The sequence below is a fragment of the Coturnix japonica genome, chromosome 15, assembly GCF_001577835.2.
Source record: "Coturnix japonica isolate 7356 chromosome 15, Coturnix japonica 2.1, whole genome shotgun sequence".
Classification (NCBI taxonomy): Eukaryota; Metazoa; Chordata; class Aves; order Galliformes; family Phasianidae; genus Coturnix; species Coturnix japonica.
Genome location: NC_029530.1, coordinates 987,296 through 1,003,877, shown reverse-complemented (window position 1 = coordinate 1,003,877; position 16,582 = coordinate 987,296). Strand labels below are relative to the sequence as shown.

At 44.7% G+C, this 16,582-nt stretch overlaps 2 protein-coding genes across 20 annotated transcripts in view; one reads left to right on the top strand and one right to left on the bottom strand.

Moving 5' to 3' along the window:
- Positions 1-942: 942 nt before the first annotated feature.
- On the bottom strand, positions 943-11,924 carry TANGO2 (transport and golgi organization 2 homolog). 2 transcript variants are annotated; one of them, XM_015877621.2, is made up of 9 exons: positions 11,732-11,924; positions 8,736-8,853; positions 6,214-6,302; positions 5,363-5,482; positions 5,077-5,191; positions 3,366-3,436; positions 2,284-2,437; positions 2,072-2,176; positions 943-1,962 (listed from the first exon to the last, which is right to left on the bottom strand). In XM_015877621.2, exons 2-9 carry the CDS (start codon positions 8,789-8,791, stop codon positions 1,842-1,844), a joined length of 831 nt encoding a protein of 276 aa, XP_015733107.1. In that variant the 5' UTR covers positions 8,792-8,853; positions 11,732-11,924; the 3' UTR covers positions 943-1,841. The 2 variants fall into 2 exon arrangements, with proteins under 2 accessions (XP_015733107.1, XP_015733106.1); XM_015877620.2 differs by lacking the exon at positions 11,732-11,924 and adding an exon at positions 10,947-11,031.
- A 246-nt stretch (positions 11,925-12,170) lies between these two features.
- ARVCF (ARVCF delta catenin family member) overlaps positions 12,171-16,582 on the top strand; it is a 151,998-nt gene continuing 147,586 nt past the window's right edge. For 5 of the 18 annotated variants that reach the window (XM_015877610.2, XM_015877609.2, XM_015877605.2 and 2 more), the window contains exon 1: positions 12,780-12,923. The gene's annotated coding sequence lies outside the window, so the exon portion shown is untranslated. Of the gene's footprint in view, positions 12,618-12,777; positions 12,924-16,582 lie in introns of those variants that run through there. The other 13 variants (XM_015877600.2, XM_015877599.2, XM_015877597.2 and 10 more) reach the window with 7 other exon arrangements.

Here is a 16,582-nt window from a genome sequence, read left to right as displayed (position 1 = left end):
GGGCACACGGCCTTACGGAGCCCGACCAATGAAAGGGGGCGAGGGGCGGGACCGGGGCGGCGGGAAGGCGCGGCCTGGCCGGGCTCCTTTGTGTGCAGGGGGAGGAGCGTCAGATACCGGATGGGCGGCACTGAGGGCAGGGAGCATTGGGAGTGAACGCTCCGTGCTTCTAATGTCAGTAACTGCTGTACAAACCGCTGTGCCAGCACGGAAATGTATACTAACAGTGTTATAACAGCCCACAGTACTGCTGCTTTAGGAAAAAACGGTATTTACTAACCAAAGACGTTCATTATAGAAGAATTAGTACGGCTTGTCTTTAAATACACACTATAAGCACTGATCACTGAGGCACAAAAGAAATGTAAGGTATAAAACAGATGTGGGTATTTTGCAATACGTGTTTTTAAGCAGATGGAAACTATAACAACCACATTATAACGCTTATAATGTTGTACTACAAGGAGCGGCACTAGTGGCTCCACATTCTCAGCTTATTATTCAATCTATCTCAATTAACACCTGAAAAGTGATGTGGTTTTTCTTCCCAGAGCAGAAGCAATCACCGTGTTTACACCTTCTGATCAGTCACTGACTATCAAAGGCTTTGTGCTGAGATACCCACTGAACACATCTCCTGTCACTAGAGGACAGGCTTGGGAAGCCCCTCACTGCCATCAGCACGCACTGCCATCAGCACAGGGCACAAAGAACAAGCTCAAAAATAAGGTTTTCATAAAAGTAGATCAGTACACATCGCTGAGAATATTTAAGAGTGCACTGGGTATCAAATGGATGCTAAAGTCCCGTCCATTCAGATTATATTAAATAAGGACTAAAATGCTTTCAAGAGCTACAAAATACTTCAAGCAAATATGTAAGTCAGTTGCATAATCAACTGCTACTGCAATATTTCTAACGAGATAATCAGGAAACAAGATGTCACAGTACAGGATTTTATTCCTTTTAGAGATAAACAACCCTTAACTTCTACTGAATACAACTGAGCAGTGACAATTTCTTAGCTCTAAAACTAGATTAGAGAGTATTACGATCTACTGCTGTGCTGTTTGCAGCTAAACAGAACAAAGAATTCATCCCTCCCCACCCTCTCCAGGCAGAACAACACGGTGAAGATTTTACATATTAATAAAGCACTTAATGCTACAAAGCATACATTCACTTCGTGCACACCAGCATGAACAGTATTTCTCTTCCTCTGAACTGAATGCAAGTTTAGTATTTCTTTAAAACATACTTAAAAGAAAAAAGCCATGACTCGTGTGTTGGGCAAGGACAGCCTTACCCTGGAAGCAGCTGTTACACTGGGTGGCCTCACGATCCCTCTGATCTTATGTTCTATGACTGCTAGACACTGGTTTCAGGCATCATACAGTATTGGTTCAATCCAAGTGAAAAGAAATTTGAGGAATCTGTGAAAAGAAATGGAACTGCAGCTGATTTCCTTTCAATTCCATGTGCGAAAAAACTGAATTTTTAGAGAAAAATGTAGACTGTGAAAGTTGCTGAAGATGGATTCTGCAGGAAGCTGCATGTATTCTCAGCAAATCACAGTATTTTGCTGGTACTTTCTACAATTTCTTAAGCTTAGATGATAAAACAAAGCCACACCATCAGAAATTTGTTTTAAAGTTGCAACTTAATGTAAAAACAGTAAGAAACTTGGTTTTAAGCAAATGATTTGTGAGATTGATGGCTTATACGACCTGTTCAAACAACTTTTGCTTCTCTTGCTAATTTTGGCTTCCAGAGACTGGCAGAAAACATTTTCTGGAGCTTAACAGCTTGCTTTCATTTCAATGCATTCAAATGGAAAGTTGTTACACGTGCAGTTTGAATTCATAGGTGCTTGTTTTCCACTGGCTGACATCCTCGTTGATCATGGTGCGCTCCGTGAAAGTAACGTTTCCTTCTGAATCAATGAGGAGGACAGTGTTTGTCCTGAGATAACATGAAGGTAGAAGAAATATAAAACACTCAGTAAAGAGTTAACATTTATGGCAACATACATTTGAACTGAGATACGTTTGGGTCCAGCAGGAAATTTTACCTTGTTCCATAACCTGGGCAACGAACACACACAGCTGCATACTTGTTCAGTATGGGACGTATGTATTCCTTCCCTTGGTCTTCAATTGCAGGGTCAGGTAATTGACTGAAAAAGTTGTAGAAGAAATTATTAATTTTTTTAATTCTCCATCACATAATCTCTTGCACTAAGCTGTTCTCTATGCAGCTGGCCTCTCAGTATTGTTTTCTTACGGCTCTTGATTATTCATCACTGCAAGGAGCTCCTGCACCAAGTCCTCTTTGGCAAGGTCCTGACTTCTGTTGATGACTTCTGTAAAAAGCTGTTTCCCATACTGTAGTTTCTTCCATGGTGTATCCAGCAAACAATTACTCAGTCCATATATTCCTACACATGCCCATGCACCAAAGGGGGGAAAAAAAAACAACCTCATGAACTATAAAACAACTTAACCTTTTCCCAGACTTTCATGAAATACCAAAGATTTCCTGCCCAGAGCACAATGCTAACAGAAACATGAGGGTATTGCAGAACTTAAATACAACATCACTCTTAATCACTACACATTGTTGGCTTTATTTCTATAAAGCAATTCCAATCCTCTGAGCTTCGTACATTATGAAATTCAGCCACATATTGTACAGAGGTTACACGATAAAAAAGTGACCAGATTTTTGCTTGTGTTAAAGTCTGTTTTGTGCTTGTAGTTGTATAAAAATCTAATAGCTGATCCCAACAATTTATGCCATAACTGGCACAGTCACTATTTGCCTATTGGCAGCAATGCTTTGACTGTTTAAAGCAAGCAAAATAAACCATGTCTCAGTCCATTTCTGTTGGTTTTTGGTGATGAACACTGGAGTCTCCTATATAGTTGGCAAGCAAAGGGCTAGATTTTAAATATTTAAAGTCACTCTACCTGATTTAGAGATAAAAGTTTATTAGTTTTTAAAGCCAACTCTGTCCCTGGGAGGGCACAGTCAAATTACCTCCTTAAATCTGCAAGGTAAGAAAAGTTACCTCTGACTTTGAAAATCCCATTCCTCAAGACAGACCTTTGTCCCCTGATCATAATGAAGTAATGTTCCAGTAATTGCAGCAGAGATTGGAACACCGACAAGGACAGAAGCTGTTACAAACCACTGACTCTTTACTGAGATGTATTAGCAAATGAATTTAAGCATTTATTTTTAAGAATGCGAGGAGAGTTAACAAAGACAATGCTTAACCAGCCAAAATACTGGAGCAATATGGTTATATTCTGATTCCTTTAAAGTAACAGAGTAATATTCCAACCTTCTAGATGTAAACTTACCAGGATTTAAGAAAACAGGTTCTGGTCCTCCCTTGTTTCCATAGTAGCAAATTACGTCTCCTTTGATGGTACTAAAAATTACAAACAAGAATTTCTCCTTGAAAAACCATCAGCTTCTATAGTTGATTACATGCTAATTTCACACAATCCTCCAACACAGCAAGATGTTTCTGATGTTACTGCTCTGATACTGCAGCCCAGAGATTAACTGATTAATTTAATTACTCTCCTCCTCTGAAACAGTATTTCACACCACTGTCAAATGTTACCATAAACACTTTTAAACACAGTGGTTGTGCAATTCAGTAAAACCCAGAACTGCTGCACAGAAAGCAGGCAGATATGCTGTAAATATGAGCAGACTCCACCTCCTGAAACAAGAAATATTCTTTGAACTTAAAACATCACAAAACTTGCAGTTAATAAAAATCAAACTAAATAGTAACATATGAGTTGTTTTAGTAACATCAATCAAAACTACTTTAACATCATTATACTAAACAGACTTTACAATTATTAAACATAGCTAAATTAAAATGAAGAAAATCAAAACTATTTTCTGCTTACTACATTAAACGTGTTGAGTATCTTGTCTTCTTAAAAACATAGTAAAACCAATTCTTCCATTACCTTTGAAGTTACTGATAGCCTCCCAACCTATGAAAAGCAGCCAAGCAGCACAGCAGGGAATACAAGAAATCAAGTCCTCTGACCACAGTAAAAAGTAACGCATAGAAAAGGAAAAATTCCTGTGAAGTTTCTGGTAGGATAACAAACTTTGTAAAGCAGAGCAGCAACCATGAGCTGCCTGACAAGCTTAGAGATTATCATTCTGAAAGCACCAACTACGTGCTTGTTCCAAAGCAGAAAAACACAGAAATACTCTTATCTCTACAGGCAGCATATCTGCCTTTATAAATTCAGTTTAGACTTCCGTTATCTGTGAGTTTTATTTCACTTTCCCATCATAACACCGTAAATTTAAAAATGAAAAATGGTCAGGCAGAATTTGAAATAAAAGCCTTTCTTACGGAAACGACAAAGCCACACAGAACAGTAGAAAGGAAGCAGCAACCAACTATACTTGCATCAAAGAGAGGAGGTAGGATGGAACTCTGACATTAATATCAGCTTAGCAGCTCTCAGCTGTTCTAATCCTGCCACAGCATGTCACCCAGCAGGAAAAATGAAAGGTCGGATGGGGGGATACTTGCTTGCCTAGCCCACAAAGACACAACAGTTTCAACTTCTGTTCTAATGCTGCAGTACTGATCTCTGTCACTGTGGCTCACCAGCCACAACCTGAGCTTAGAGTAGCTGTACATAAACTGCATGGAAAAGCAATAAACCATCAACTCCAAGTTTTTGGATGGGATTTCCTTTGTCATTTTCCAGTATAGGATTTTTGGCTGTTCCTGTTTATTTTTTCAAGGAAGGAAACCTGAAGGATATAGAAAATATAAATGCAAACCAATACAAGCAATAGTAAGTAATAGTTACAATACAAGGTAGCCATCCAGAATTTGAAAGATGAAAAAACAAAAGTAATTACAACTGGGCTAACACTGGGCTCTTATCTGCCAACAAGCAAAAGAAACTGAAGTGAGAGCTCTTCTTGTGACAGGCTTCTACATTATTACATTCATGTGCTAACAAATACATGTACTTCACTACTATCTTTCCACTGTGACGCTGAAGTTTGTAGACTTACTTCAAGTCAGCTGCTAATAAATTAAATCCATTATAAAGATGTCCTTCTACTGAAACTTTCTTCAAGTAAGAGTAACAGTCCAGATCTGAAGTCAAGAAGTTCGTTACAAGAGCACCTAAGAAAGAAGTACACAGAGCAACTTGACCAGCTTACTAACCCACAAGGCCTGTTAAAACAAACAATAGCACAGAAGATATATTGCACCAATAGAACGTAACAGTAAGCAAAAAATAAACTTTCCTTCATAAACAGAAAAATAAAAGATATAGATAATGCCCCTTTGTACCTCTTCCTTTTGCATTTTTGTCAGTCGTTGGCTGCATGTAGTTTGTCAGGGCTGCCATCCTGCCTTTCTTACTGATTCCCAGCCACGTCCCACCTTCTTTTCCCTCCTCCATATCCAGGCCTAACAAAATAAGTGAGAATTAGGCTCTTCAGTTCCCGGGGTAATTCTTTGTTTTTAAATTACTACATCATAAGGGAAGCAGCACCCAGAATGTCTGGCACAGCAGTGGAATGTCAGGCAGAGCTTGAGAAGTAAGGGAGCTGCAGTGCAGTGGGAGTCATTTATCCTCACAGCTCTCCCTGCCAATGACAACAACATGCAATGTGTGACAATAACATCTGTGACTCCGCAAACACTGCTGGCTATCTTGGATCTAAGCATTGCTTTGTCTACCCAAGCTTCATTGCTGTTTCTGAAAAACAGGGAAAAAGGAAAACCAGACAACTGCATAACTACATTTCACTGACCTGATGGTAGACAAAATCTAATAAACTAATGGGTCAATAACTAAAACCACTATGTGGCCTATGAATTACTGATAAGAAACGAGAAGGATGCCACTTCCTTGAGGTTAGTTTTAATGATTTCCAGCCACTAGTGCAGACAGTAAGTCTGTAGAGTAACTAATTCCATCTATTTAAGAAAGCACTTCAGCATATCTGCCAAAGCTCAAGTAATTGTTTGTGATGGACAACCATGTTACTGTATTTCCCTTGCACTGCTCAGCCTGAAGCCAGTTAAAAAGAGAACTGGGAGGAAAACCACCACATGATATTAAACCGCAAATAAGACAATAACAGCACAACTCACCTTCTGCACAGGACAAGAAGGAATACAAGAACATGACGTACCGCTCAGGATTTCATTGCTGCTGTCCCAAAAATCTGCTGATTTGGATGGTCTGCTGTAAAACTCATCTCTATTAGCTGCTAGAATGAGCCTGTAGAACACAAGAGTAGCAAGGTACATAGATAGAAATAGGAATTTTATAACAGTAAGTATTAAACTACGTTTTATCTCAGCATCTCACTTTTATCAGCACAGAAGCTGAATGACAGCTAACCACAGCCTTCTGTCACACTGCCCGAGACACTTAACAAGTCCATCTCAGCACATAAATAAGGCACACATCCATGTCAAAGAACAAAAACTCACTTGCAAAGCAAGAGATCAAGTTAAGACTGAAAAGCAATGTTAGAATTCTCCAGCACCTTAAGCTTAAAAAAACAACAACCAAAAAAAACCCCCCAAGGAACTCTAAAGGTAACTCGCAGGTTACAGGAAGCTTATCAGAAGCTTTTTATCTTCAGTTAGGGACACACAACCACAGTATTTTTTTAATTTAACTTGAACAATTAAAGCACTGTTTACATGGTAGAAAGATACAATACTTCATCTGAAAGTACCCAGCCCAGAGATCAACCTGATAGCCTCCAAGGCCCACCCTGATGGAAATCCATTTGATTAACGAAGAGAAGACAGCACACTCAACAATACAGAGATGCAAAGGGAAGAACATGCTTTTCTGCAACAATCAAGAAGTATCTGGGTGTAGGGAGAGCACCCCACAGTCACCTGTACTCAAAGTGTTTTGCCACCCTTCGTACAACACGTAAACAAGACCGTTCTTAAACGACACATAAGCAGGAAATAACTCCCAGAATGTTTTCTGTCACCACTTTGTCTGGCTTCCTCTGTTCCTTATTGGGAAACGGGACCATAAGAGGCATCACAGTGTTGGAGACGTAGCTCAGCATGGTGTCTGTGAAGTGGTTCATATACCAGTGGCATAGGAAAAAGACCAGTTCTTCTTAGTGAAGTGAATACTATTTGTTTGTGGTTCCTAAATACTATTAAGTGGGAAATATTTGACCATGCTGGCAAAAGTCCAACTCTCATTTCATATATAGATTTTGGTGTTTAGCACAAGGCTGGTAGACAGGATTGGTGCACTCAAAGCATCCTCATTTAGTCATCTGTGGAACATAATCACACTGAAAAGCATTGCTACTGAAGTGACCCTTGGCATCTAATAAATCGCAAAAGGCCTGTTCAGCTATTTTATAGCTGAAATTAACTGCATTAGGGCTTACTCATTAAGATTTATTTAAATGTTGAGACAGATAAAAACATGAGAAATTATTCCATTAAAGCAATTCCATACAATGAAATTCAGCTCCATAAAAAGACTCCAATTATAGCTTTGAAGTCTAAAATGTATTTATTCCTAAGATGCACACAGTATAGTTTGGAATAACATAATGGCAGTATAGTAACTTTGACAATAATAATGACTACAGTAGGGCATTTGTTACACCGCACTGAGCTTTACTTCATGGGCCCACAGAGAAAACACCAAGGGCAGAATAGTAAACTGCAAACATACAGGAAGACAGGCATTCATTAATGCACGTAGATCAGCTTTGTGCTAAATGAGGCATCCACAAGAAGTGGCCATATGTACTGCTGGGGTATCAAAGTCTCTAGGATGGGAAACACTCCCAAGCATTATGGAGAACATTCTTTAGTTTGGCCAAAGAAATCCAGTTTATCTTTTCTACTTTTAATGGTTAGACACCAATAGAAACAAAGTAATGGGTAGTGAAAGGTAATTGTAGATGCCTTTTTTGAGGCGGACAAGCATACCCGTAAGCCTGCAGTCAGAGAAACCCCCTCTGGGTTGGGAGAAGTGCTCTGTGAGCTCAGGGTGAACACACAGAGCTCAAGGACAACGTTACACACAGGAGCTGCCAGGAGGAGTACGCTCAGCAGCAGAGCAGCACAGAGACATCTCACAGCTAAACACTGTTCAGGGAAATGGGAACACTGGGCAACATCTCCAGCTGGTATTTATGTTCTCCAGAAAGTTGAGACAAAGGTGAAAAACTATAGTAAAAAGTAAGGGAAAAAAAAAGGTACTTCTACAGAACAGCACAGTGCTTGCTGCCAGCACGCACGGCTGGTCAGAATCATTAATTAGAGGTATAGAGCAAGGCTTTGCTTAAAAAAAAGTAATGAGAAAAATTAAGGTCAGTTAAGCAATTGATGGTCCATCAAACATGATTCCCCTTAGCTTTTAGGACACAAGGGAAGGCAGGGTTTTGGATCTCTAGATTGCAATTTATGAAGGATGCATCCTGCCCCACATGACACATCACCATCAAGAGGCCCATAACTAGAGGTGAGCCCTCCGACCAAGGTGCAAAACAACATAAGTGACCCTTTGAGAACCCTTCAGGTACTCCCATGGAGAAAACATAAGAGAGACATTATACAAGTACAGATGAACAAGTAACAACTCCTGAGTTTGCCATTCAAACACAGGCTACAAGAAATCATACCCCAAACACAGGCCTCACTGAGCCGTCTTTACCTGTATGCGTTTTTTGAAACCGGCCGAGGATCAAATTTGAACAGAATGATGCACATTGACGAATGATTGCGTCGCGTTTTTCCTACCAAAGCTCAGCGCAAGGTCATCCTGTCACAGCCTACGGAGAAAACACAGATCATCTGTTATGCCACAGGTCACAGGAGGAGAACCTCGCCTCTAGGCAGGCTTACAGACTGCAGTGCTCACATCCACGCTTACTGAAAAACGGGTTTAAATATGTTTTGTCATCAACATACAAAAAGCCAAGCAAATATAACACGGAAGCTGAAGAGCCATTCTTAGACTTTAGTGGCTGCCCTCCTTACTGCACATTCTCGCCTCACTGACTTCACCTTGGTTCTCTTTTCTTATATCATTCCAATTACCTCAACACTTCTTTATATGCAGTTTGACAAGAAATCACTGCTACTGCTGGTTACAGCAGACAACGCAGAAAGACACGATGACTACAGAGATCTTTAATTGAACACCTTCACACATGTGTCATTCTTTTAAGTCTACACTCACATAAAAGATGGTGTTGCAATCGCTGCAAAAACTTACTGCCCTCCAAATAACGGGCTTCCATAACAACCAGTTTTATTATTCCTCGTCAACGGGCCAACAATTTTCAAGCATGAAATGATGGCAACAATCTCCTCTATTTGTTTCCAGCCTGCTATCCAACTTACGTCTAACACTCACAAACCAGCCTGACAAAAAACAACAAACACACCATAATTAAGCATTCTGCTCCAAAGGGCACTGCTGGATTGGAACTGACATTGAAATAACTGCCATTCTTATGCTGTGCTGCTGTCCTCAGTCACACAGCAGTGTGCTGTTTTACCAGCTCTAATGCTCTGCTAAAAGCCCGAGTGGAAACCATCAGGAGAAAGCAGTGGTTAGAGGAGGTAACAGGAGACCAAATCGTGATAGATTGTGGATGTTCTTTTCATAGGGCTGCACCATCATCTGGCTGATGAGAAGCAATCCATTCTCAATTTGGCATAAAACCACCTCACCCGTAAGATCTCCCACCAGCAGCCTTTGAAAAATGAAGTCATTTGTTATGTATTTTGTTTTCCCAAACGAAGTGTCATAAACAATGTCAGTTAGCACAGCAATCTAAACGCCTCTCAACTGAACCAGGTCTGAAAGACAGCCTGAAGATCATTAGTCACTCCATTGCGACAGGTTATGTAGCACAACAATAACTCACAGTCAGAGTCTAAACTGGTTTTCTGCTTCTTTCCAATTTGTTTACAGGAAACTGAGCACCATTTTCCTCACAAGCTCACAAAAGAACAACACTGGATGGATATTCTTTCAGTATGGCAATGAGTTCTCCATGCCGAACTGAGATGTTGAAAAGAAGAGATGGTTGATTGCTTTTTTAAAGAAGTGACTTTTTTCCCCCCCCACTTGCAACCAGCAAAGTACAGCAGCTGGATCACAGCACAGGTAGCAGGGCTGAAATGAGGTACAGAGGAGAGGGAAGAGATGGATGCTGCCATGGCAGCTCTCAGGCTGCTGTGTGCAAACACTGCTCATGAGGAACACAGGGCTGGTAAACTCACTGTGTGAGTGACCAGCTTCACTGCAGAAGGCAGCAGCATAAACAAGAATGTTATGAGATTAAAGAAAATAACATGTAAGGAACAACTGCTGACTGATGGACTCACACATCGCCTAGTCTTTACTTCTGCATCCCATTTTCTCGCCCTGCAGGCCCAGGGCCCGCTCTGGATTTCCTCCTCCCATCACACAAACACACCAGCTTTAGTTTCCTCACTTCTAGGGAGGAACCAGACACAGAAACAATCCTCCATTCCTTGCTCTCAGGAGACACAAGTAAGCAGACAGCACAAACGCTTTGCAGAGCCCACCATACCATACCATACCATACCATACCATACCATACCATACCATACCATACCCACTCGCTCATGATCTATTTCAGCACACACACAGTTTTCAGCCACAGAAACACACTAGATAACTTTTAGCCGCCTGGCTTACAGCAGGAAGCTTACAGCGATAAGGAAAACGGCACACTCAGTACAGCGACAGCTGAAACGCGTATAACTACAGCCCAGCGGCCCCAAAGGGGGCCCCAAAGGGACACCGTGCCGGGACAGCCGCGGGTAACGAGCCCCGGGGCGGTGGGATCGGGAACACACCCCCGAGGCCGCGTATGGCCGCACTCACCGGCGGGCGCGGAGGACACGGCACACACTGCACACAGCACCGCCCGGCAGCGCCACTTCCGGCAGCACAGCGAGCTGCAGGCGACGCCCGCCCTCATTACCTGAGGAAGCCCCGCCCCCCGCGCGCTATTGGACAACGGCTCCCCCGCCTCTCCTCCTCGAGCCGCCATTGGCTGGATCCCGCGCCCCTCAGGGTGGGCGCTGAGGGCGGTTGGCGCGCAGGTGAGCCCGGCTTTCACTGCACACAGTGTATGATTCCACCGCGGGAATGGAAGTTGTGAATGAGGAGTGTTATGTGGGAATGCCTCCAAAGGAAGGGCGGAAAGGCCGCGATTGCTCTTCTCTACGAGTAATAAACACCGTATACACAAGAGATTAAACGTTAATGGAAAGAAAAGACCTTCTAGGGGTGTACGAGTGTGCAATGTGGTCTCTGAGGCGAAACCTCTCATCTGGAAAGCAGAACTGTGGCGGTCGGCAGCCGGCCCTGCCTTCAGTGCCACAGCGCGACCCGCATCGTCCCCACAGCCCTGAGAAGGGACGGCAGCGCTGCCCGGCAACAAGGCTTGTTCCGTGCCCCCGTCCCAGCAGCGATTCCCGTTCAGACACTGTCCGGGGCCTCCGAGCTGCTCACAGAAACCAAGAGAAGCGGCCGTGATGTCTGATATAACTCTGATGTCTGTTATAACTCTGATGTCTGTTATAACTCTGATGTCTGTTATAACTCTGATGTCTGATATAACTGTCCTGCCTCGTACCCGCTGCAATACGTTACGTGGGACGCACCGGGCGCAGCTCCAGCATCCTGTCAGCACTGAGCAGCGGCTCCGTGTCGCCATCCCCATCTGTAGGCGGGGACGGGACCTTCAGGGCCGGCTGGACGGGCAGCTCACGTGACGGAGCCACCTGACGCGGCATTAAATCATCCCGGCCCAATGGAAGCGGACGAGCTCCCGGCCCGGCCCGTCACGGCCCGTCACAGCGCACAGCCCGTCCCTCGCCCCGCACCGGACGAGCTGTGTGAGCTCCGTGCGCTGAGCGGCCCTGAGGAACCTCCCGCCGCCCGCCGCCGAGGGGGCGGGCCGTGCCGTGCCGCTCTGACTGACGGCCCCGTTGGCCAATGCGGTTTGCGGCGGGGAGCGGAGAGAGCCAATGAGGTTCTGGTTGCTGAGCGCGAGCGCGGAGGCAGCGGCCAATAGGAAAATTCGCGGCTGCTGGCGGCGCGCGCCGGTTCGCGCGGCTGCTGCGGAGGGACAGAGCGGGGAGCGAGAGCGGGGCCGCCCCTCAGAGCCGCCCCTCAGAGCCGCCTGTGGGGAGGGACGGGGCCGCTGCCGTCCCCCCTTCATCGTGAGCGGCCGGAACGATAATGCCCCGATTAAGGGAATAAAGAGTTGACGGGCGGTAGCGGTGCTGCCCGGGGCCCGCGCGAGGGGCCGCGGCTGGAGGCGCTGCGCTCCGCTCGGCAGGTCGCTTGTTTTCAATGCGGCTGTCAGTCAGCGCCGCCCTCGGAGCTGCAGGACCGGCCCGAGCCGCACGCGGCAGCCGAAACCCTCGCGGCGGAGGAACGCGAGAGAGAAGGGCTGAGGGACCCTCCCACCTGCCCCGGGTACAGATGGGCCCTTTGTAGCCAGGGTCGGGCTGGGGGCAGGACGTTCCCGAGCCGCCGCGCCGGGTGAGGAGGAGGCGAGGCCCGGGGGAGCGCGCGGGGCGGTGCGGGATGCGCTGCGGGACCGGCGGTGCGGGGTGATGCGCTGTGCTGTGCTGTGCTGCGGGGCTGTGCTGTGCTGTGCTGTGTTGTGCTGCGAGGTGCTGTGCTGCGGGGTGCGGTGCTGCTCTGCACGGCTACTGCCGAGCGCTCCGCTCAACGGCGCCGGGTGTTTTCCCTTCCCTGTACGCCGCCTCCCGGACACGACGCGCAGCCGGCGGCAGCCAGCGACGTCAGCCCGGGGCCGAGGAGCGGGAGAAGGCGGAGGAGATGGTGAGCGGGTGGCGGCGCTGGGCGGTGGATGGGCTCGGAGCGGTGTTTGGGCTCGGAGCGGGGCGCGGGGTGCGGCGCGGCTGGTGAAGGATTTTGCGCCGCGATCGCGGAGCAGCCTCAGCCTTCTTTGTTCGCCGGAGATCGGAGCTTGGGGCTGATAACGGCGTGTATCGCTTCATTGCGGGGTACGCGGGGAGGAGTTGATGTGTACGGACGGATAAAAGCGCATCTGCCGGCCGCACGGCTGAGCTGCCCCTCAGCACAGCGCTGTGACATCGCTCGGGCTGTTTGCGGCGGGCGAGATGGCTGTGACCGAACGGAGCGGATCTGTTCCTTCACAGACGTGAGATCCGCCACAAACTTAAGAGCCGAAGTTGGGTGCTTTCCTTCTTTGCTGTCTCCTTTTCCCTTCCTTTCATTTCCCTGCAGCACTACATGATTGAAATCTAATGCTTGCAGAACTTGGGCACAGCTCGGTAACATGCTCACTTCACTCATACCCATAGTAAGGGCTGCCGTTATCCTTTTGTTTTTTAGATGTACGCGCTTCTTTGTGCATGTGGAAGGGGTAATTCCTATACGCCCTTTGCATTGCACTGCTGTGCCTTAGGCAGCTCACAGTACAGCGTGAGATTCCCAGTATATAATAAAATCCTTGGCTGATAAATTTCAGTCAAGTGCTGACCTGCTGATGCTGGTAGTGCCGGGTGCGAGTTTCTGTGCCTAACAGCACTGCTTGCATTACTGAGAATCCTGATAGTAAGAATCGTGATCTCCATGATGGAGTTGTGGCATTGCTCCCTGTACCTCCCGCGATGAAGTGCTGCAGGCTGCATTAAGTACATCGCTCCTTTCAGGATCCATAATTCTCAACATATGTTGTTTACACATTGGTGGAAGGCTGTGTGGTGTGGGGCAGCACTCAGCTCAAATTGTGGTGGCTTCAGGAATGTGACTGCAACAGAGACAACTGCAGCTTCACGTTAAATCTGCTTGGGAAGGGCTGTTTTGTTGTCCTCAGTAAAGCAGGGCATACCCAGCGCTTGGAGTAACTGAAAGGGCTGCGTAGCTCCGGAAAAATAAGTTGTGAACTCTGCAGTGCCTTCCATCACACAGACTGCTTGGATGGATGGACGGCTGCTCCATTTATTTTAAGCAACCTCTCTGTAAATGCTTGTCTAAAATATTTAAATTACACGCTCCATTAGGCAAATGGGTTTATCTTCCCTTTGCTTGGCTAAAGGAATGTATGAGGAGCGCAAGGTTTAGCAGAACAGTGCTGTCACAGTGCATACTTTCACTGCGTAGTTTATCTTCGTGTATTGTCCAAAGGTACTTAGAATGTATTTTATTTGACGTGTGATCTTTACAAAGTTGACTTGGATTTTACCATCTCGGCCATAGTTGCTGTCAATGTAACTGGCATTCCATGAATGTAACCTGCCCTTGGATTTGACCTGGTATTTAGCTGGGATTCATGACAATTTTTCACCTAGGGCAAATATCAAACTAGTTAGTGACATGCAGTTGTTTTTAATATAGCTCTCAGTTAAAATGTTAAGCTTGATTCTCATCTGTTCATTTAAAATCCCTGCAGCAGCTTTTAGTCTCTGAACTTCTTTAATATGGGAAGAACCGGTAACAGTTGTGAAGGGAGAGACATTGCCATTGTATTCAGTCAGGATGTTGCATAGAAAGGGCACAATTCCTGCCGTGTACTTTGTGCAAACATATTTTGTACAAACTGCAGTTTAGAGTAGGTGTCTTACCATGCAGCCCATCTGCATGCATGTTAGTTATATAAAACTAAGCTGCTCTATGTGCTTTTATGCAATACAGCACATGACTTCTGCAGCGTTTTTGGTGGGTTTTTGGCATTGTCAGAATTGATGCGTTGTGAGGGAAAGCTGCTCAGAGCTCTTGTGGCACCAGGTTCATAATTTGTTGCTCTGAATATTTTATGATGTGAGTATGAAGCTCTGGAACAAACGCTGTAAACAAATGCTGAAGCAGCCAAGTGTGAGATGACGTTTAGCTTTAGTCTTTACATTTGAACACAATGAATTTGCTTTTTTCTTAATGGCCATCAGAGTCATCATCCAAGGTGAAAGGTTAGGTCAGTTGTTTTACTTTCTTGCTGGTGTCTATGGAGGAGAGAGGGAAAAAGCCACTTCTAGAGTTGAATCAATATGGATCGGGAAAGGATTTCTAGGATTCAGTGAGATTAGTTGGACGTTCTGTGAGTCATCTGAAACTGGGGGGTTTCTTTCTCTTCTTTTTTCCCTTCAGTGCCATAAGAATAGGTGACTCAATTAAGTAATAGCCAATCTTTTAATTCTGGAAGCTGGGCTTACTGCAGCCATGTGTTCAAGAATTAGCATTTTTGGCATATATACATGGAATCATTTAATAGTAAGTGGGCAGCATCTATTATTCATCATTAGTTTGTACACACTACATCAAACAAAATGGCATTTGAAAGTAGTGATTAAACTCATTGATTGCCATGGTGTTTTGGAATACTCTGACATTCTGACCTATCAAAGCACGTGCTTCTCTAGAACGTCAGTGACTTGGGAATAGCAAATGTGCAGGAGACCTACTAGGAATGTAAGTGTGGGGGGTGTTATGGAATATTTCAATCTCTTATAGAGGAGATTTCAGTTTAGTTAATTAATCTCATGTCAGGTTCCTCAGAGAGTGGGGCTGAACACACCCTGGAATAGTGGCCATGACTGGGACATGCAGCCATTGAAACAAACCGCCTCTGTGTGGGAATGCTGACTCTTAGCTCAGCAAGGCCCCTGAAATGACTGGATTCATTTATTTTCACCGATTTATTTATTCAAATTCTTTAAAAACCGATATGGTTCTTTTACCATTATTTTTTTGCTATGGAGTTGTGTTTTTGTCATCCAGCCTATGTAAAACTGATGGAAATGTCACGGCAAATAGAAGCCATGTGAAGTTGGTTTTAGGAGGTTGGCCACAATGAGTATAAAGGAATCTGCTTAATTGTATCACAGATTGTGTACCTGATACTGCCAGGAACCTGTTAGAAGAAGTTTGGCTTCTTTGTGAGCAGAAAAGCTGCCATTCCATGGCAGGATCTGGCAGCATTATTTTAGCATCATTATTTTCTAAGCTTTTTTCTTTTTTCTTATTTCTGCTGCTGTGAAAACAACAACCACTTTTCTTTTAATACCCAAGAAAAAGTTGTCTCAGTTGTTTGCTGTAAAGAAATCTAAATTAAGTGACCTTTGTTGCAGTGCGGAGCTAATGAAGCTAGAGTTATTCTAGCCAGTAATTTATTGCTTACATTTCATCTGCTCTGGTGGTCTCATTTTTACCCCTGATTCTGAAGTGTTGAAGTGCGCCTCCTCCGTTATAGCAAATGTGCTGTGTTCAATTTACAGAGCGATAAAATGCAGGTAACTGCTTTTCAGGACAGTGATGGAGGTGTTGCACTCAGGTTTTCTCTGGGCTGTTCCAGTAGCTCAGGGACTGTGTTGCAGTGTTTAATCTACAGAGGGCTGGATGTATGTGATGGTGTTGGGTCAACTTATTTTTGTAGACTTTCAATTAAAACACAGTAATCATTTGATAGTATGCAGAGCAGCGGAGCTTACAGAGATTCCCCAGCGCACGGTGGGTTGCAG